The following is a 22,920-nucleotide window of genomic DNA, read 5'->3' on the forward strand; positions in this document are numbered from 1 at the left end:
ATTTTCCAATCTTTCATGTTTTCTGCACCTGAATGTTTTGGCATGCTAATCAGACGACTCATATTGATTTGCAGATGCCTTGGTTTGTTTGTTGTCGGCGTGGCGTTCGCGCCTTTAAAAGAAGAGCGCAATCCTCGGCGGAGGCTCGCGGGTTTTGCGACGTGATATATTTACAGCTGTCACTCAGCGACCTCCCGAGACGTGAGCGAGATCGACTCCCGAGACGCGGCGCACTTATCAAGGAGCGAGCCGAGCAAGCCCGTCCCGTTTTTCTTTTTGATTCCTCCCCCGCCGATGCCGGCTGTCAGTCAGCGTTAAAGTCACGTTTGCCGTATTTACAGGAACTAGTTTTGCTACGCGCCGTCATTAGGGAGCAAAGGCCAACTTGCGTCAACAACATTGCCAGCGTTTTGTCAACAAGTTTTTGCGGTGACGATCATTTTTCTTTTTTTGCAGTAGACAATAATTGAGTCAATTAAAACTTGATTCATTATAATTGATTTGTTCTGCTCTTCAGTTTTTTTGCGCGCCGTTTATAAGAACATTACAGATCCATTCAAATCAAAACCTTTTACCATATACTCGCAATTTTTATTTGGCAAACTTTAGGCTTCCGAGAAAAAGTTTTCAGTGTAGTTCCAAGCGAGAAAAGTAAAGTAGTATCACAAGTTTTGTTGTTGCTCTTGTCGCGTTTGTTTTTTTTGGGGACACTGTAAAAGGTGACGCTAGCCGTCGGCGTTTCTCGTCGGCGTTGTCGTGGCCGCTTTGCGTCAGCCGTCCGCTAATTCGGCTCACACCGGGGATGACTGCGTGCAGGTGTCGCTGGTGAAGCGTGTCACAGGTCGCCAGGCAGACTTGTGGTCACAGCTTCTCTCCTCCCCTGAGGAGGTGTTGAAAAGTTAGAGGAGCTCCATTCAAGTCGACACCCGTAGCGTCTAGTCACATTTATAATGCTATCGACGTGTTACAGTTTGGAAATCCTAGCTGGCCTACTTGATTTTGTGATTTGTTTGAAAAGAATAAATAAATGAACTCATTCACTACCATTGACAGCTTAAGACGTCAAATATGCATTTCAACCGGGTCGGCAGCGAACGGGTTAATGATAGTTTTTATGCTTGTAGCCGAATTACTGCGACCTCTGACTGTGCGCAATCAAGCGTGCGCTTTAATCCCCACCCTACATGTTGTATAGGGATAAGTACTTTAAAAAAAAATATGTAATAAGAGTTAAGATGTCTTTTCTTACTTTCTCACATTGACATGCGACAACATACAAATCCCCCCTTTTTTTTTTTTTTTTTTTTTTTTTTTTTTAGGTCATGTGGTGTTACAAGAAATGTACTCAGAATTCCCAAAACATTCATGTGTAGGTTATACTAAGATAGAAGTGGCCACTGATTTTTATACTTGTCATTTTGATTGCTTTCAGACAGTATGTAAGGTTTGCAATGGAGTGTTTTCATGAGTTATATTTCAGAACAGCGTGTTTGACTTGGCCCGTGGTCTGACGCTGTTGTTGCCTCGGCTCTATTAAACTTTTAACACCCTAAAGACGTCGTGAACAGCTCTCCGTGCTTTTGGTAAAACATCGCCAGTCGGTCAGCTTTTTGGAAGGCCTTTCTGGAAAAATCTTCGCGATCCGCGACGACCACTTGACCTCTTTGCTCCTGGCGGTTGTTGTAAAAAAGTCTTTGGGTGCTACGACGGCAGGAAATAAGGAGAAAGTGCGAGCTGCCGTTTGTATAATGTCGCGTTAACCCGCTCAGCCATTCAGGCGTATCCGAGGCGGCCGCCGCTGCCGTGGGCTCGCTCGCTGGGATGGGAGCGTTGAATTTTTTAGAGCTTCTGCTCGCCTGGCTGAGCGGCCTCCGCGCTTATTGCGTCACCGAGCGTAAGTGCTAATCCCGGTCACCCCTCCCAGCCCTGTTGAGGTGGTACGACAACGGTGTCTGTTTTAAGTGATGTTTTGATCGGTGCCTAGCCGAGCGAGGTAAGTCTACTCCCGGGACAGAAACACAAGTTTTTTTTTGGGGGGGTCCATCAGGATGGCAGCAGCCCGTCTTAAGCGGCATCTCGGCAACATCCCGCGAAAGGAGTTTGGCTGGCAGGTTCACGTCTCTCACTTGAAGACTTGCTCGAAAGCTCGTCATGCCCAAAAGAAAAATGTTTGACAGTGTAGCTGAGCCTCCCTCTTTGATGGCTTCCGTGGCGGCCATGAAAAATTAATGCAGCAGAAAAACACCTGCAGCGAGTTCCTCAACGACAAGCGGGAGGGGGAAAAAAATAAAATAGCCGAAGTTGGCAGCTAAAAGTGGCGGCGAGGCTAACTGGAGTGAAAATGTGGATTTTTTTTTTTCATTTTGTTTATCGATTCCCATGTACGTCGTTGGGAGTAGCGGTGCTTAGTCATCAAGAATCCACGCCATCCAGGCTCACGCGCTCCGTCGTTTAATGTAATCTTCCTCGGACATGCCTCCATTAGTTCGCCTCCAGATAAGGCGACTTTTAATGAGTCTGACCTCTAAAAGTGGGACGCCACGTAGCCTTGTGCTTACTAACACAAATCACGAGTTGGAAAATGTTCCATTGAAAGGGGGATATTAATTAATGCAACATTGTGCTGTGTGATCAGCCGGAAAACCAAGCGTGAAATCGCTAACTATCGTCGGTACGAGTCACGTGCGTATCGTCAGCTCAGCGTGTCTTAAGAAGCACATATTTGAGACAACACTTGGGTTATTCCTCATAATTTCTTTTTTGTTGTTGAAACTAGGGTCAGCGATATGGCCTTGAAATAAAATCCATTTTTTTTCCTCCCTCCCAAAATCGGATTCACGGTCATAACTGATTGTTTTACCCTTTATGGAGAAAAATAAACACATTCCGGTTTGGTTATTTCAATTTGGGGATTTTTTTTGTTTGTTTTACATTTCAATTATTTGCTTCACTTATTCCGCCCCGCCCCATCTCAGCCTTAATTATCAGTTTCCACAACTAGACTATAGCATTTTGCACATTCCCTAAATTCCGACATTTTTCTGTAGTCCACATTTCCCACGACAACATAAAAAGTCTCATTCCGTCATCACGTTTCTTCTCTTTGCCATCATGCCTTTTTATTTCTTTTTTTTTTTTGGTCATTGTTTTTCTTTTTGTTTGTTAAGCTACCGCTCCATCCCAGTAAGTCCCGTTAGCTGTTCTATGGGCACCATCACATCATTTGTTAGCTTTCTGGCACTGACAGATGTTTGGATGGCTGGCGTGCCCAACGCGCATGTTAGCACCCGGTAAGCACAAAACGACGACACGCTGCGATTGTACACAGCGCGATCAAAGCCCGGCGCCTTGTATTGTACGCGCCGCCGCGCGGCGTGTTGAATGTGTCGCGCGTCTCAGATCATTTTCCCCTTTCTTCGCTCGCCTCTTTTTGGTGAAAGGCGTGAAAGGACAGGTGGGTGTGAGACATCCCGCGTTAAGATATCAAACACGAGGAGCCGGGTTTTCAGCTAATATTAAAAGATGATTGCGCGTGGGCCTCAGCCGGAAGAATGGAAACCTCCCAAAATCAGTCGCTGTGGCGATAAGAAAACCGCACAAATAAGACGAGAAATGGAAGAAGAGGAGGACGCCGTCTAAATTGATGAAATAATTGATGTGATTTTTTGGGGGGGCGGGGGGTTGAAAAAAAGCCTTTTTGTTGATAAACAAACACATTTTATTTGAACTTTTTGTCGATCAAGTCAACCACGACTGCTACAATATTAGGGCTTTTTCTTTCTTTTTTTGTTTGTTTTTTTGTTTTGTTAACACTGTCCTCGCTAGTATCCTTGAGTCTTTATCATCAATGTTCCGATTTTGAAAAATATTTGTCATCGTTATTGTTGTCCTCTGTCTCCATCGTTTGTTAGCATTATCATAGCGACAGTAGCTTAGCAACGGGAGAGTTCAATTAAAGATGAATTATAAGATTTTTTTGGGGGAGAAATGCAACCAAACACAAACCAACGCAAGTGGTTGCAGCGGAATTGCAGCATTTTTCAATATGTTTTTATTTCATTATTTTTACTGTTGTTGTTTTGGTGAGTGCGCTTTTGTCTCTCATTTGATTTGTGGGGCTTTGTAGCGCAAGAGAACGAGCAACAAAAGGTTTGGCGCTTCAAAGTCATTTTGATAGTTTTCTTGTTCCAGGCTTTTTGGACACATTAAAAGGTGTCAAGATCACAAGATCATTTCTTGCTTCTCAACTTGTCTTCGCCACTGACTCGATAGTTAAAAAGTTCATTCAGGTCTCACACCTTCCTAATTACTGTTGGTGGGGGGGGGACTTGAATGCCCCAAGTTATATAACATTTCATTTTAATACGTGATTTTCTTTTCTGACTGCTCACCAGAAGCATGTGGAACGCAGGCAACAGTGGCGACGGTGGTCAGGTGACCGCCAGGATGGAGACCACGCCGTCGCCGGGTAGCGCCAGCATCTCCGTGTCGCAGCAGCAGGTGCCCAAAAAGTTTGCCCCGGTGGTGGCGCCAAAGCCCAAGTTCAACCCGTACAAGCACGCCACTGACACCGATCCTGCAGGTAAACGCCACCTGGAAACTTCATCTGCCATCACATTTACGCTCATGCAAATGTGAGACTTGCACAGTTGCGTCATCGCATTAGACAGGCCAAGGTAGTACAATCTCAGGTGTCACAGGCCGGATCCATAAAGGACACTCCGGATGGCAAATAAGAGCACTCACGGCGTCACTTGAAGCGACCCATTAGGATTCCTTGTTGAGCGAGCAGCCACTTGAAGCTAATTGCTCAATAAAGAGAGTGGAAGTGTTGCGATTAAGCCGCTCTTCCCGCTGCTTCTTCTCTCAATTAGCGCCGGCGGCTTCGAAGCCCGCTGATGTCAAAATGGACGCCGCCTCATGCACGGCACGGACAGGAAAAAGTCACAGATGTGTGACGTCTTGTTCCACTTTGTCTCATCTTCACTGACATAAGAATATTGTTGCACATCCGTTTAAAAAAAAAAAAAAAAAACATGTTTTATATACTTTGAAATCTTGGGAGGGGGCACCATGTGGCCCGTGAGCCGCTACTTAAATACCCCTGAGTTAAACCTTCAAATCTGTTGTAAGTCATCTTGAGTTGTCGTCTGGCTCACGCTTGCCTTCCCGCTGGGAATCGACACAAGTTCTCCGACAAAAAGATTTGGAGTCGGCGGACCCCACTAATGGCCTCAGCGAAGACCCCCCCCCCCTCCCCAGCAAGGCGAGACAAAGGCGGCAGCGAGGCGCGCTGCCAAATTGACTTGTCTCTTAATTTCTATGCTAATCCTCATTTTTACATCAGACGATTGATAAAAAAAAAAAAATGCGAGGGATTAATGTGCTCATAAAGACGTCTTATCTTTTTGACAAGTGTCTGCAGACGCTTACACATGCTGTCACTTTTTATAATAGTGTCTATGTCCTTACAGTGATCTGTGAGATATATTGATCAACCCTAAAAACACTGTATTTACTCGTATAGTGATTTAGTTTGAAACTGTGACTGGTATAAAAAAAAAGTCAATTAAAGAGCAGATAATTGATCACTTTCCAGCTTTTGAAGAGCACAGCATCATACTTACAGGATCTGTTTTAGTCCAGAGAAGACAAAAGTAAAAAAAAAAAAAAAAAGAGAGAGAGAGAGACAAAACACAAGCTAAACCAGAAGTGGATCTCTTAATTAGCGAGATACGTACGGAAGAAAACGCCGACTGATTTTATGACATTTTAGTCTTCTCAAGTGCAGACAAGGCAGGAGGATTTTGGGGTACTTTGGAGATGTGAAACAGCAGCAAAGCCCTGGAAAAAAAAAAAAAAAAAAAAAAACAATTCCCTCCGGATGAGAAATTGAGATGGAGAACAATAGGAGGATTATTTTATTGTAGCAGAGGGGGGAAAAAAAAAAACAAACGTTGGCAGAAAAGGTGAATGCCTTTCAAAGAGCAGCCAGTCTCTTTAGCGGAATATTTCAGACGGGTTGAAACAAATGACGGCTGTGAAATGTGCGCTATGCGTGTCGACTGTGTTGTGTGTGTGTGCACGTGTGTGTGTGTGTGTGTAGGTGTAGAGAGAGAATGTGTCACAACATGAAGCCGACCGCCGTCATGCTGGGAAGGTGCAATGAAATTAGACAATTGAAGTGTTACCTAAATGTGTAGCAATGAAAGTCTTTAACACGGGACTTATTAGACCTCTAATTCCTGTTTCATGGCGAGCCTTCAAAGTTTGAAATGTTTTACAATTTTAGGTCGCCGGCCCGAGTAGAATACATATTTAAAAATCGTTTTTGCTATCGGATTAGTTTGTGATGAACGGACTGTTGGAAAATGACTTTAAAATGGCCACCACAAAGCAAAATGGCTGACTTCCTGTCCATTTTTGGGTAATGGCTATTGAGACATTTTTATAAGTCTATTCAAGATTATCATGTCTAACCCAAATTTATGTTGCCAAGTCAAACTAGCTTTGGAGAGTTGTAAAGTTATTAGTGACTCTTGGGAAAAACTACTTCAATAACAAAAATGGCAGACATCTTGTGTTTTTCAGGCATGGCTTGAAATTTTTGTGAGTCTACAAAATTTTCAGTGAAGGTACAGCAAGAAAAGCTTCAACCCTCTTGTGTCTTTTCAGACATAGCACACTTAGTTGTTGTTTTTTCTGGAACCACTGAAGACTTTTTTTGTGAGTTTATTCATGATGGACTTGCCAAATCTCCTGTTGTGAAGGAAACTGGCTTCAGGGCCTAAATTGTCACCATTTCTTTTTTTACTTGTGACCATTTTCCTTCTGGCACGTGGTCGCTCAGCAATATTAAATTCAGCTGGAGACTGAATCCTCATTTTTGTTGAGTTTTGAACTCCACTTTTCAATTGAAACACTTTTATTTCTCTTGTGTAACTGATTGTCATCAGACGGGGCAAAAAAAAAAAAGTGCAGTCACAAGGCAAAGAAACATCAAGGGCTTGCGCTAATACACACAAAATTAAACACATCTTGATGTGAAAGCCGCCAGGCGCATAAGGAGCAATCTCAACGGGGCGGCCGAGACTGCTCGCCGGTGGACTTCCTGTCAATCCTCCCGGCGAGGTACGCCAGAGACAGCAACTAAACACTCGCTCGCCTCGGAGCAGGAACGAAAAAGCGCTTATGCAATCGCTAAGCGACAATTAGTAAGTTGACTCACAAGTTTTTTGCAAGTTTTAGAGGGGGGGGGGAAAAAAAAAAGAGCTCGTCAGATGTTTTATTTTTCAAACTTTTTATTTTTTTATATTGATGCTGATAAGCACCGCAACATAATGTGGCGGCAGGGGCCACTTCCTATCAACAAATCCATTTAAAAAGTGTTTGTTTTGAAAAAGACGACCTTGTGATAGCTCTTTCTTTGTCACATGGACCTTGTGCACAATGAAAATCTGTTTTGGGTTTTGATAAATGTTTTTTATGAAGCTTATTTTGTAAGAACATTTAAAAAAAAAAATAATATTATTCTACTGTTGACTAACAGCAGCGGTTTTAAAATATTACCGGTTCGGCGAAATTAAGTTACTAACAAAAAGCAAATAATGACCAAGCGAATTAAGTAACAAATAAACCAAGTAATGGGCAAGCTAACAAAGTAAAAAATGAAATAAATGATGGGAAAAAAAACCTTGCTAACATAAAGCTAATTGCCAATGCTATTGACAACAAACCAAGCGCTAAAAACACAGTAAAATGATGAACCAAAAGGGTTTGGGATTGAAAGCTTCAAAAATAACAAAACAAAAAAAGCCGCCGACGCGACTCACTCAAAATGAATTCCCACAATGTCGCGAGTGCACAGGACATTCAGGACACAAGCAATTAGAACCACGGCGCATTATCTGTCTGCTAAATTAATTTGCCAGTCTGCCTCGGATAAGCGACACCGACGACATCAATTAAGACGTAATGAAATTCGTCAAAGTCTCGGAATTGGCACCAGTTCCCGTTCATGTCCGCTTCATGTACCATGATCCCGCCGTCTTAAATCTTACTTTAATTTGGCCACGGAAGTCCTCATCCTGTCTGAAACATGTGGCCCCCGCCGCAATCCTTTTGGATTAGCGCCGATTTAAGGAGCGCAAATTTGGCTCGTTTCCTTCGCCCCTCAAAAACCACATTTGACATTTCTAATCTAAAAAAAAAAAAAACCCACCACCAACCTTAGATCCAGATTATCTGACTACTACTTCTTCGTTAGGCAAATTGCGACAACTCAGCCAACTCTTCCAATCAATTTATGCGACTGCAGACAATCTGCCACAATTGATGGTTTTATGTTTTTTCGGGTGAGACCCCCAGCGTCTTTGTCTCCCGTCTACGCTATATAAAATCTCGATGTAGCAGGACGCAGGTGCTGATCCATTTTTTCAGGGCAATATTTACCCTGAGTCGAGTAATCGACCTTCAATTGGGCCAGTCCGGGGGCCCATGTGGACGTTGGCTGTTTTTGATGGAAATTCAAATCTATAACGTCGGCATTTTCTCACCGCTTTCGATAGTATTTACTCATTTGTCAGAATGTTTTGTTCCTTTGTGTCACTGCGGTTTTGGGGCACTGTTAATTTCATAAGCCTTTCCGTGGCTTCTTGCATTCCTTCTTAACATCAAGCGAGCGGACTTTTGAAGACCAAGTAATGTGCTTTAGTTAAATGCTGCTTTCTCTGTTAAGTTTGACAGTAAACTTTGCACAAAAACGCTTGAAGCGAGGACACTCGGCCTCGCTTTTCCAAGAACTCTTTGTCAAAATGCACGTGGGAGAATCTTTTCAGCAAGTTTTTCCCTGCAACATTAGGTCAAATTATACATTTTTACAATGTCGAATCAATCCTTTGCTGAAATGAAGTGTATCTTAGATTTGGTTTTCTTCCCCTCCCTAGCTGACTACCCTCCTCCGCCGCCAGCCGCTGATTCAATCCGCCCGCCGCCGCCGTCGTCGGCCGCTTCCTATCCGCCTCCTCCGCCCGCCAACTCGTATGAATATCAGGTGAGAAACGCTCACCCGGTCCCCCACCCACCCTCCTTCTCATTTCTGTCCGGTGTCAGCGAGGAATAGCGGTGCGCCGCGAGCGCGCCGCGCTCCCAAGTTCACGTGGCGGGGTTCGGCCCGAGCATGCGGCCGATCGTCCACGCTGACCCACAGCCTCGCGTGGATACTTTGCAGCTCCACGCCCGCAGCCATGAGCTTGAACTCCAAGACCCCCCCGCACGCACACACACACACACACACACACACACACACACACACACACACACACACACACACACACACACAAACACACAAGCAAAGTTTCTCAGACTGAAGGCTGACACCTGTTGGTGAAGTTTAGTCATGCCTACCCTGTTGGAGGAATTTACAGAGCACAAAAGTAACCAAAACAAAAGATGACAATATCTGTGGAGATCTCAGGGTAAACAAGAGGAAAAAATGAGCACGAAAAGAAATTAAAAAAGTCGTACCAATGAATACAACAAAAAAAGCTTTGGCATTTACTCTGTTGAAAAGTGTATAAAATGAATTAGGATACAACAAAAGGATGACAACAGCTAGAGTGAACCAAAAAGAAAGCACGAAAGGCAACCAAGAGCAAGCAACAAAACAAAACTTTTCCACATCTTGGATAGCGCAAAAAGCAAGAAATCAACAAGGTCAACATGGAGCACAAATCAAAACTGGTTGGTGGTAAACAAAACAAAGAGAAGTGTCAATAAGAGAAACACAATTGTCAGAACTAGCTGAGGAGAAAAAGAGTCACGAGGACTACGAGAACATCACTTTTGGGAAATTATCGATAAGCGGGGAGAAGACGAAACCACCAAATCCAGTTCCAGAGGACAAAAACAGCGTCATGGGATGGACAAGGACAAAATGGCACACAAACAGCAGAAACAAAAAAGCTGGCAATGCGACTTGAAGAACGTGAAGATCAAAAAGAGAAAAATGGCACAAAAAAGCAAAAGAAAGCATTTGTCCAAGCACGCTGATGAATTTAATTGCGATTGGCTGGGAAAAACAAGGTGCAAAAGCAACAAAAACACGATGATGAACACTGACCAAAAAAAAAAAAAAAGCACAAAAAGCAACAACAAACGACGACCGAGCACTTGTCGGAACCTGGACGCAATAACAAAAGACGCCAAGGTCTCGTCATACGTGCTTGGCATTCCATTGTGATGTGTAACCATGACTGCGAAATCATCCACAATAATCATCTTTTGATAATTTGATGTGCTGCTTCACAATGATTCTCTTGTGCCCGGTGTTGCACAATCTCCAGTCCATTTACGTAAGCTTCCATCCTTCATGTTATTTTTGTCCATCAGCACGTGTGCCATAATTGACAGTGACTCACATTTTAACATTTATTCACATCGCCGTGTCACTGTTTGGCTTCATCTAATTATTTTCAATGAAACTTTTTTCTAAAATAAGAAAAATATTTATTTTTTAGCAAGCCCCATTAGTATATTTTTAATAGATGTTTTTTGGAGGCAGCCTCAATAATAATAATTAAAAAAAAAAATATCATCCAGAACTACAATTTTTTTTTTGTCACAGACGAGAGGACCCGAGAAAACTCTGGAGGAGCGACGCTCCAGCTTGGACGCCGAGATCGACTCTCTCACCAGCATCTTGGCCGACCTGGAGAGCAGTTCGCCGTACAAGCCGCGAAACACTCAGGTAACCCAAACAGCTCCCTATTTCGTGCCCCCCCCCACCACCACCCTCTGAAAATGTGCCTCAGGATTTGACATTAAATCTGGCTGCATTTCAGCAAAGTAGAATAATTATTTGAAAAAAACAACTAATATTTCTCCTTTAAAAATCCAAAGCCCAAACGAGTCCTCGTTTTGTTTGGCGATAACGACTAAATGTGCCTCGACCTACATAAACGAGTTGACTTTTTAAGGATATTAAAAGAAAGTCAAAGCCTAGGGCTCAAAACGAAATTGTTTCAATCAATGTAGGACAGACGCGTGATTTAGATGTATTAGGAAAAAAAAAAAAAAGGTCACGGGTAACTGTGGCGCGTTAAGAGTTGTGTTGGTGTATCAAAGGAGGCATACATAGCGTACATAGTGTATATTTATACATGCGTATAAAGTAACATGGTTGACGTATGCAGACATAAATAATTGATAGCCGCTCATTTTGCTCCCATTGAACTCTGTGGCCTCTGACACTGGAGTAACTTGATGCACAAACAAAAACACAAATGGTTTAGTCCCAACCAACATTTCAGGAATACAGACAGTTCGTGTGCAGTCTTTACATTTTAATTCATATAAAAAAAAAAGTGATGATTTTTTTTTTTTTTTTTTACAGCAATAGAAAATAGCATGTGCAGTTATATTTAAATGTATTGTTTCATTTAAAAAGAAGTGATTACCAAAAAAAACCCTTTCTCAATATATTTTAATTGTCAAATTAATAGTCAAATTAATAAAAATATATATTTTTTTTAAATGTCATTAATATAATTTTAAAATTAATGTATCATTGTAATGAATAAAATAACAGAAAAGCAAACCAATGAATGAAACTAGTATATAAGTCATTGTTAGGTGCATGAAAACCTTGAAAAGTTGAGCACAAAGTGCTTGAAAAGCACTTGAACGTGCGTGACCTTATGGAAAGTGTATGGAGCCAAAGCTTAATGGCGGAACCTGACAAGCACGTGTACACGGGCTCGCTTTTTTTCTTGCTTACATATAGCTTATCTTTTTTTTTTTTTGTAAATAAAATATAGTATAAGTGCATAGCTTAGTCGGGAGAAAACATGTGCTATACCGTATTAGCCAAGGAGACCTGAAAGCTTTTGTCAACATGGATCTCGCGCGCAGGTTAGCGTCCGTGCTAACTAATGTATGGCCGACCTGCTGCTTTTTACCTGTAGTGGCTAAAAGAAAAAAAAAAAATTATTTTATTTTATTTATAGCGGCTTGCAAGCTACCGCCAACAGGCCTGCGCATGTTTTAATCATGAAACGTGGAGAAAATTTTGCTTTTATTTGTACAATACAGAATAGAGACACCAGGAAAAGTTTATATAAGTTTGGCTGAGTTCCGACGTTTTGAAGAGGTGGTTTAACCAGTAAAAATTGCTTTAATTGACTTTGCAGATGGTCATTTTCTATTTTGGAGGGGGGGGGGGACTGTGGGCTTTGTAACCCTTTCTAGCTCCGCCCCTGGTCATGGTAACTTAATGATGTAACTACTCCATTTTACTTTTGGTCACTTTGCTCTTAAAACCCCCAAAAAAAAAATTTTGGGGGCAATTTAAAGTCAAGGTTCCTTTGTATTAGGATCTTATCGGCATACACAAGGCTTGTAATTGTAGCAGATGAACTCACCTTGAAGCATCTCGGCCTCTCCGCGACTCCAGCGACGGCTGGGTGATTTACGGGCAATTACGGAGCGGGCCGGTCAAAATCAATCGATCGACCCGCGCACTCCGGCCGGCGGGAACGATCTGAGCAGCAAAAAGGTGCTTGATGTAGCCAGCCGTGTGGTAGATAGACAGATACAATCATTTGGGACAGCTCGAGTATGATGCCATGAGATCTACCTACTCTGGTGTTTAGTGTAGACGAGGACAAACCCAATAGCGCGGCTTTTCCCATTCCCTCTAAATGTTTCCCTCCGAGAGTTTCGCTGCTCGGTTGTCCGAACTCATCATCTCTGTTTTGGCGAGTTAACAAGGAGGCGAGTGCCGGTGTCAAAATAGACTACTCGTCAACCCGCTGCGTTAGCGCCGCCGCGGCTACGCTACGCTACACGACACTACGCTGACCTCCTGCTCGTATCCTAACTGACCACTGGAGATTATTTTTTTTCCCTCGGAATCAATGACGCATTTGATGTCTGGTCAGTGTTAACCTCACTTGGGCGTTTTGTTCCAATTGCGTATTCCATTTTTTTTTTTTAGCTTTTTGTGGATTGGGACGAAAACAAAATAGAAACACGGTTGTTGTTGAGCTGCTGTGGGCCACTACTCGCGCCCATAGGCTCTCAGACTACAAACTGATTGAAAAGTGTGACATGATTTAATTTTTAGAAACATTAAAACTTGAATAGTAAAGAAACAAAAAAACTCTTCTACTTAATACATTTTTGTATTTGCCCAATTAACAAAGATGAAAAATTCATATAAATGAAAAGTCAGATGAATTAAATTTAGTTCAATATAAAATGAATTTCTTTATGAATGAGGCATTTGTGTGGTTACATTTTTCAAGTGCTGCATTCAGTCTGGAAAACAGCCGTTGTTTGTCCTCAAATTACTCTGTGCGCAACCAAGCTAATGGCAACCCAATCAGCCGACGTCATCATTAGCAACCTTCACCGCTATGAAATCAAAGCCTTGTTCTTCGTTCCCCACGTACAAAACGATCTCATAAAGTGGCCTGAATCTTTCATTAATGCGCAATTCAGCCAGCCGCATGTTTCTTCCGCCTGTTTAGCCGCATACAAGCTTGTAAAGGTTTTGTTTTGGACTAAGTGCTCTCCCGTGTTTGTTCATATTTAAGTTTGAAAGTGAAGTCGAACCCTTTGACATAACTTCTGCACCGAAAGCTCGCGTTTGAGGTTTCAAGCTTGGCTTAGGCTTTTAAACGGACCCAACATGACGATTCCTCGCCCATCGTTTTGTACGCACTCGGAGAGATGTGAGCATCCAGACGGCGGATCACGTCGCCGTGTTGTGACATCCCGCCACGGAAGACGCTTTGACGGACGCGCCGTGACGCCGTCTCCCCCTGGGACATCTCGCCGAAGCCATCCAACATCTCTCCGCCATTTCCAGTATTCGGTTTCTGTCGGCCTGTCACGCTCCCGACATGACATTAGCTCCGCATCGGGCCTTTTGACCCCCGAGTATAAATATAGCGTGTAAGGTAGCCGAGCGGACTGTGATGCACAAAGACAACTGGACTTCTTCTTTGTGTGCTCACTTACACTTCAGTGCGCTTGACCGAGTCGCCGTTTTCAGATGGTGATACTCACCGTCGGCCAATTGGAGGATGGCGGCCGTGTTTAGGTCCACACTAAAAATCATAGAGAACGCGTACCGATGCTAATTCTGGTTGTTCTCTATCATTTTTTTTGTCCTCTACATCGTTATGAGCTAAAAATAGATCGGGGATTCTGCAATCCCTGCCACTAACGGAGTCGTACCGACAATTTTGCCCGCGAGTCTAAGTCGGTGTACCACATAGTTTACAGCTGCGGATGTTGTGACATTTCGTATAAAGTACCAAAGTCCCAAATCTATGACTCACAGTGTCAATGTCATCAAAGCGCATGTATGTGCGTCATAATTTACAGTGACAGCAGTTGACGTCAAGCCTGTTAGCGTTGTTTCTAGGACTTGATTTTTTTGGGCGGGGGATGTAAAGAGTGAGGTTAGCGGCTGCGACCCTTGTTTGTCATTGGCCCGGCCTGTTTATCAAAGACAAAAAAGACGGTGACTAATAAACGTTGACGGAACAATGTGAAACGCTTCCCCATCCCCCTCCCCTCTGTCACCTCGAGGCTAGGCTACGCTAGCTCGCAGTGCGCCGCCCCTGTCAAAATTCTGAACCTGCTGCCGGATTGACCTTCCAGTCAACGGGCGCCGCTGGCCAGCGTGGCGTCGTGCAAACAATCAAAGGCAAAATACAAAACGTTACACCAGTGAGGACATTACCGACATGATTATGGTGCAGCATTTATTCTAGTAACTTAAAATGGAGTCGAACCCACAACACAAGATGTGAAGCATTTCACAGCTCGAAAACGCTTCACATCTTCTTCGCTTAACACAGTGCGCCAACCCTCAGCCCCGCGCTCTGAATTCACAGTGACTTTTCTGACAAGTTGAGTGTGAAATTCGTCAGAGAGTCTCCTGAAAGCCTTTTCGACACGTGAGGGGAAGATTAGGAGCCACTCCAGCAGCCTTTGGGGTCTGTTCGCTTAAAACTGTTAACTTTGCATTTCAAATCACCAGGGTGGAGAATTCATCTTTTTCTTTTTTAAGCTTTAGGAAAAAGCCTCAGAGAAAGGAAGCCCTGCATCTTTCTTTTTCTTTTTTTTAAAGACACATCACAAAAATGTGTTTCTTTACACACACAATGAGCGGATGCTTTACACTGTTAGCTTCAGATGTCCGTCCGAGCGTTAGCTTTTGGAGCCTTGTCCAAACTGTGCGGCCGGTCTCGTCACGTCAAGGCCAAACACATTTAAAAATGAAATTCAGGGCCGACAAAGTAAAAGCTCAAGAAGAAGTAAAATAGCAACAGCTGTTGGATTCTAGCAGTTTTAAAGGCTCATTTGTTCTAAAAAGAAAACTCTTTGTGTTCAAATATCCGCTCGGGCAGACATGCTATCTGCGCGGGCGGATCCTAAAAATGTATCCCGCTCGGCAGAGTGACTGATAGTGCGCATTTGATTAGTTTCATCACATTCCGCCGGCGTAATTGGTAGAAAATCTACCATAGCGCCATAATTATTTTGGAGGGGGCCCCCTCAATTTGCATTAGCCGCGGACGCGCTAACTTAAATGCTAGCTCTGGAGGCCTGAAGAGATTAATGAATAATTGCCGCTGTTTAAAAGCCATGAAAGATTTAAATGAAGTAATGTCTCTTCCTAAAGGGCACAGTGGAGATTTCACCCCATATATATGCAGAAAAACCCTTCAAAAAAATTTTTTTCTGCCTTTTAATGAACATCAGCGCTAATCAGCCAGGCAAAAATCTGACTGGAAGTACGTCTTTTTTTTTTTTTATCATTAATATTATTATTTTAGCTTTTACTGCTTCCTTAGGGGATCCGACTTGGGATTTGGACAAACATGCTAACAAACTGATATTGTGCTAATCTCATCGCTAGCAGTCAGTGTGGAACGTGTGTGTGTGTGTGTGTGTGTGTGTGTGTGTGTGTGTGTGTGTGTGTGTGTGTGTGTGTGTGTGTGTGTGTGTGTGTGTGTGTGTGTGTGTGTGTGTGTGTGTGTGTGTGTGTGTGTGTGTGTGTGTGTGTGTGTGTGTGTGTGTGTGTGTGTGTGTGTGTGTGTGTGTGTGTGTGTGTGTGTGTGTGTGTGTGTGTGTGTGTGTGTGTGTGTGTGTGTGTGTGTGTGTGTGTGTGTGTGTGTGTGTGTGTGTGTGTGTGTGTGTGTGTGTGTGTCCTATTTTTTTTTTTAGAAGGGGGAACTACGCATTTATTTGTTCCGCCCAGTCAACTTTTTTTTTTTTCTTGAGGTCATGTTGGAGGCTCTGTCTTTGAGCATTAGTGTTCTGGTCGCACCACAATGTCTTTCCAGAAAGCTACAAGATTTATATGTTCCACCCAATCTGCTTTGGTTTTCACTCTCTTTATTTGGATTTCTCCATAAAAGTAAATTATTTACTAATAGACTATGACCCTGTGATTAGCAGTAGCAGACTGGGTGGAAATATGCCACGTTCATAACAATGCGGAGCGACTCGTTTGGACCTCGGTGAGTCAACCAAGTAAATTCCTAAGCATCTTGACAACAGCCACATAATGTACATCTAACGGCTGGAGAGAAGGACGGAGGATGGGGATAAATGGTTGCGCAGGCTGGAAACGCCACAAAACACTCGTGCTGACTCGGATGGAAAAAGACGCTAAATCACAGAGATTTGCGACGCCCTCTGCGTTTCCTGGGAAGAGTTGCGACGAGCGAGCCGCTCGGCCGAACGACGGCCGCTTCTCAAGGCCTAGACAATAATAACATCTCAATCACGGGGGCGTCGGGGCTAAAGTATCTACGGTGTCAGTCTTAATTGTTTTCCGCCCAATGCCAAGTATCGGTGTCAGACACGCAGCCCGTCTAAAAAGGGTCTGTCATTAACCTTGGGCGGCCTTATTAGATTAGCGCCTAAAGACAGAAAAAAAGTCAATTACTAAAACTTAGAGCACAAGGAGAAAAAAAAAAAAGAGACAAGCTAGACCTTTGCTACTCCTCCAGACGTCTGCTGAACCAGGGCAATCTCTCGACAAATCTTGACGGCTGCTGCATTTCTTTATTATAATTTTTTTTGCGCCACAAGATTGTGTGTATCCGTGTCATGCATTCTCTGTAATTGTCTGTTCCTAGACCCTCGGCCCATCTTCAGTGTCCACCCCCAGTGCTCCGGTGACAGGCTACAAGCGCATGGTCATCCCCAATCAGCCGCCTCTGACCGCCACCAAGAAGTCCACGCCCAAAGCCCAGCACCCAGGCAGTGGCTTCTCCACGTTGCCGGCGAAGCTCCAGCCCGTGGCAGCCTCCTACGCCACCGCCTCCACGCCCAGCCAACCCACCTTCAACGTCCAGGTGCGGGCAGCCCAGCCCAGTCCCCAGCACCCCACCGGCGGCGGGCAGCACTTTGGCGGGGGCCAGCAGCCAGCGCGGAGCCCCACCCAGGTGCAATACACACCGGCCCAGGCCAAAGGGCCCGACTTTGCCTACGGGCCACCCCAGCCTGGCTTCTCCCCGCTTAGCCCGGGCGGTTATCAGGATCAGCAGGCCTACAGGAGAACCGATCCTCAGCCCTACCAGGCGGCGGGCCCCAAGAAGACCTACATCACTGATGTGCCTCAGAGCTTGGACCCTTACGCTTCCGGGCCGGCCGTTCCACCCAAGGTAAGAACAGTCCCAAAGTTGATTCTTCGTTTTGTTAGATGTCTCCGTCGTTTTCCCAGGAGACTCTGTCATGTGGTCGCTTTATAATGTCGTATGTGTGTTGGTACACAATTTCTGTGTGCACGCATATACAATATTTACTTAAGCAGTAATGCGACAGGGGAGGTGCTTGATTGTGATGCACAGAATAAACTGTTGTCTTAACCTTTATGAATTTTTCAAAGACGCCGTCCGTCGGGGCTATGCGCTTCTGAATCCATTTGTCTCGCAAGTTACCAGCCGCGGCGTTTTTTTCTTTTTTTTCCCCTTTCTTTTTTTCATCTCCGCCTCCTTCACTGTGATTGGATATAGCGTTCGTGCAGAGATTAAAAGGTTTGTTTACACTTTAGTGTTAGGTCGGGATTTGGAGTAACAACACATCCAAATGGAAAAGCTCTATTGATTCAATTCAATTTGTTTGTAATAGACTCCGAATTATGCTGCAATGTGGCATTTATAAAGTCAAAAATTGATTGCAACTCAATATAAGTCATAGAAAATAATGGTGAAAAAATTAGTCAGGGAGTTTTTTGTAAATAAAAAAAAAATGCCATTTTGCTTGACTCGCAATTTATGATTAAAATGATAGAATACTATAGAATAAAAATTATTTATATATATATATGTCACATTTTTAGAAAGGAAGAAAAAAAAAAATCAATCCCTTTTCAATTTAAAAATAAATATTTTATTTATTAAAAAAAAAAAAAGGCGACTTCTTTTGCCGCATGCTGCCGGGTGCCAACAGAGCTTCTAATAGTGCCGTGCGTCTATGTGCCGAGAATTTTCAAGTATAGCCCAATACCGCCGAGACAAACTTGTTGTAATGTGAACAACATCTCTGGAAAGTAAAAGGCCCTGGAGTTCTCCTTCGATTCAAGGATTTTTGTTCACGTACAAAGCGCCTCCGCCCGCCATCCTGCGGGAGGCGTTCATCAAGGACCGTACGTGTTTTACTAAACACAAATTAGATGTGCCAGCCTAATTATATTTGTTCAACAACAGGAAAATCTAAATTTTTTACTTGAAAGCTCGCTCGCCCGACGTCCCAGCCAAAACCCAAAAGGTGATGTTGAGTAAGTTTTAATGCCTTTGATGCCACATAAAAGGAAAAGAAAGAATTCATTAAATGCAATGAAAGCAAAATGAGCGCCTTGTATGTATATATTTAGAAATTACTCTCTAAGGTCTTACGGCTTTGTGATATATTAGTTTACATAGTTTCAGGGAAAATGAAAGTTGTCCTAACCCGGAATCCTAATATAATTGCTGCCATGAAGTCTTCCCGGTAATGGCCGTCCGCCATTTTCACTGGACTTCATCTTCTTAGTCTTCCCCTCGAATTTCACTTCTTTCTTTCTCTCGTTGACAACTTGTCTCCGATCCGATAATTAAAAATTTCAGCGTTATGAAAACATTTGCATGTCGTGACTTGCGGGTAACCTTGGCAGACGGCGGTATGAATTGAACGCCATTTTAGATTTTAAGCCACACTGAAGAAGCGCCCGCCATCCATTAGCTTGATTGATTGACGGGATATCGGGATGCTTTTTTGATAGATGCCTTCATTACAGGATCACGACGGGATTATTCATAAAAGGTTATGACGAGTTCACTCCCAACTCACGTGACCTAAATCATTTTATTTTCTTCATCACCGCGTGACAAATAGACGACCAATTTCCACGAATCTCCCCTACCGCCCCGCCACTCGCCAAAATGGGAACGCTAAGGCTAAGCAGGATGACGACTCGTGTTCTTGCCGGCTGAGCTTGAGTGACGGCAGAGTTTTTACAGCAGCGGATTATTATTTCAAAATCCCAACCGGCGGCTAATGTCCGCCGCAAGGTCGGCCATGTTCGAACTACACTGTGTGGAAAATTTCATTTTTCAAAATTCCAATTCTTTTTTACTATCATGCAGATGCAGTGGCCTACGCGGGAAGTAAAGAGTTGATTCGCTCAGTGGTCAGCCGGCGTAGATCAGTTTGTCACGCGCTTGTAAATAAGCGAGGGCGCTCCCAGACAAACGGCGGCGCTGCTAAATGACGACCTCAATCGATTGCTGTCGTCGGGAAAGCAACTTAGTGGAAAATGCCTTTTGCTCTCTTTTTCAAACCTACGCGGTTGATACAATGGCACCATCGCATGCTGCTATGGTTTTTTTTTTGTGTTACTTTTCTCAAGTACTGTAGAAACAGCGCCCCCTGCTGGCTCGGGATAGTTGACTTATTTAGCAATTTCAACAGTAAAACATGCATATTTTGTCTGAAATTAATTTGATATTTATTGCATTTTTTTAAACAATTATTCAATCACAACTCTGGTGTTTGGTCATGTGACGTTCAAAAGCAACTCGACAGTATTAGAAAGGTGCAGGAATCTCCCGAATGCCCACTTAAAATCCTAAAAAAAAAAAAAAATTATATTAATTGTATACATTTGTCCAAAATTTAATCTCATTAACTCTACACGCTAAAGACATGTCAACTAAGTTCACCTCTGTCCCAACCGTCAGTTGTGGTTATGTTCTTTGCCTTTTTAATTCTCTTTTTCCCTCCCCTCCAGATTGCTGGTGGCGGCCCCTCTCTGCACTCAACAGATTTTCAAATATCTGTTTGCAGGCGCATGTGTCACTTCCAAACACATGACCTACTTTTGTACTCACGCACAATCTTACAAACGTAAAAAGAAAAGGAAAGCCGTTCCCGCCCGCCCGCCCGTTCGCTCGCGAGCTGGCTGGCTCGCATACATTACACGTTGTCGCTTTGCGGGAATCCCGTCTGCACGGCAACATGAGTCCGTTATGGCTCGAGTCTTAATTTTTAATTACGGTACACAGCTGCTCTACAGTTATATTTCTATATTTTCTCCTCCCCCCGCCCCCCCTTTCACCCTCCGCCCTCTCTGCACCCCTCAGCATTTAATTGGAGCTGAAAGAGAATGACCTATTTTGTTTGGAGAACATTTAGACTTATGTGCTCCTCCTCACGAGGCGGAAGGTGGCCTTGGGCTGCGAGGCTTCCTCTGGAACAATTAAAAAAAAAAAAATTATAATGCATCCTATTGGCAATCAGCAAAGAGTCAAACAGGATTATGAAAAGATGTGCGCATCCAAAAAGATTAACCAAGCAGCTGGCAGGAGAACATGACGAAGCAAATTTCCCTAGAAACAAACACGGATGAGCAACCGCATGTCGGCATCTACTGGACACAATCGTCATTCGAGATACCGTCGGCACATAACCTCAAGAAACCAAACGGCTTAGATGCTAGGAGTAACCATGCTGGAACCGTCAAGAACCGAGGCAGAACAAATTCATCACTTAACTCTCCAGAATGTAAATATCACACACAACATGCAGTTGTCAATAAATCATAAATCGTTCGCTACAAAGTGGCGCAACGGCAAGCAGGACACTGCTTCGGTCGGTCGTCTCAGGCGCCCCATCAAAGGCGTTTCGTGCAACTTGACAGATGTCGTCAGTCGCCAACTGACATTTGAGAGCCGTCGTCTCCGATGTCAGTCAAGCGGCGGCTTGCAAAAGGCACGACTTTGTCGCCCTGAAGAAAAACAAAAGAAAAATGGCTTCATGTCAGAGAGCACACACACACAAACGAGGGCACGTTTCTTTCATTCGCTTTTTTTAGCAACCTGCTAAGCTAGTGAAGCCTTTTAGGCGATTGCAAGTCGGCACATCATTTCATTTTTTTTCACTGTCAGTGTAATAAGAAACACAAAATTTTGACAGAACACTTGTGTTAAATTAGAGACACATTTGACTTTATAATGTAATATATTACAGTCAACTATTTGTGTAGAATCTCTTAAGAAGTCGATTTAGTGTCTTGCAGCTTCAACAACCTTTTCAGACTGACAATGGAATTATCGGAAGACGGAAGCAGAGAAGCTTACAGTATTATTAGCGGAGCGGCGATAAGGACAAAAAAAATAAAAATAAGAGCAGGGCAAATGAGCCGCAGCGTTTGTTCGTTAGGATTCACGAGGGACGATAATGTTTTATTGGATTGGAGTGACTATAAAAAAAAAAAAAATTCATTTGTTGTCGTGCGGTACCGCTAAACGGGTGATTACAATGGCTTAGGCGACTCGCTTTCACCCAAACAATGCGAGGATTGCTGGGATCAGTTGCACACACACACACACACACACACACACACACTTGTGTTTGCGTGTGCATGTGTCTGTGTGTTGAAGTGTTGAGTGTGTTTAGCTAAAATCAAACAGTTGTGTTATGTACTTGTCTCATATGTGACAAGTTGACAGGATATTTCATCTCACCACTAGGTGACAGTATACTGTATACACACCGTATACCAAAATATGAAATGCAAAATATGATGCCCCGTTTGATTTCACAACCAATTTGGTTATTTTGCTCGATTCTCGGAGTTGTTAGAAAGCTAAATTGCTAAATTGACATTTTCTTTCATTGCAATTCAAATAATTTGAACCATGTATACCAGACAGATTGTTGACGCTAAACTGCAAATAGTTGAGTTTTCTCGATTGCAAATCTGTGAACCACGGCAATGGTTCCGATGATCTGGCATGCACGGAGTCTCATTGTGCACACGGGAGGAAAGAACGTCTGCTGCTTTTAAAGCGCAAACCTAAATGAAAGTTAGAGTCCCGAGGGGCCGAGGCAAACAAATGATTGCATAGAGACAGATGGAAGTTAAAAAAAAAAAAAAAAAAAAAAAAAAAAGAGTGTCGATGATTTCTATTGTCGCCGGTGGAGGAGGGAAAAAAAAATCTCGTCAGGAAGCGCGGCGGCATCACAAAAGCGTGCGGCAGCAAAGCAATTTCTTTTATATTCAAGTGAAAAAGTCTGGGGTGCCGTCACAAAAGAGAAGCCCTAACAAGGCGCTTTAAACTCTGCCACCGCATCGCTGCGGGCTGTCAAACGAGGAGATCAGGTATATAAAGCCGGCTTCAAGTCAAAAAGTCTGTTTGGGGTAATCGTTGCCTTTTTTCCACCGCACGTTTGATGCGCAGCTCAGATTAACTGCATCAGATTTGACTGCGACTTTAAAAACCCCCAAAACTGAAGGCATTAATGGCTCTTGACATCGACTTCCTTTGAGGTTGTCGACGTTGTTTCACCTTCGGATTTATTTCTCATTTCGAAAATGCTGCATTTTGCCTCTCACAAATGCTGGCGATTAAT

General features: G+C 43.4%; 1 protein-coding gene across 4 annotated transcripts in view; it reads left to right on the forward strand.

The window, feature by feature from the left end:
• lpp (LIM domain containing preferred translocation partner in lipoma) overlaps nucleotides 1-22,920 on the forward strand; it is a 71,371-nt gene that overhangs the window by 31,434 nt on the left and 17,017 nt on the right. For all 4 annotated transcript variants that reach the window (XM_085929145.1, XM_085929146.1, XM_085929147.1 and 1 more), the window contains 4 exons: nucleotides 4,395-4,582; nucleotides 8,946-9,052; nucleotides 10,625-10,747; nucleotides 17,163-17,690. In XM_085929145.1, the coding sequence (XP_085785271.1) occupies nucleotides 4,399-4,582; nucleotides 8,946-9,052; nucleotides 10,625-10,747; nucleotides 17,163-17,690 (942 nt within the window). In that variant the 5' untranslated portion in view covers nucleotides 4,395-4,398. The remainder of the gene's footprint in view (nucleotides 1-4,394; nucleotides 4,583-8,945; nucleotides 9,053-10,624; nucleotides 10,748-17,162; nucleotides 17,691-22,920) is intronic.

This window comes from Syngnathus leptorhynchus, chromosome 13 (genome assembly GCF_054491065.1).
Source record: "Syngnathus leptorhynchus isolate UIUO chromosome 13, UIUO_Slep, whole genome shotgun sequence".
NCBI lineage: Eukaryota > Metazoa > Chordata > Actinopteri > Syngnathiformes > Syngnathidae > Syngnathus > Syngnathus leptorhynchus.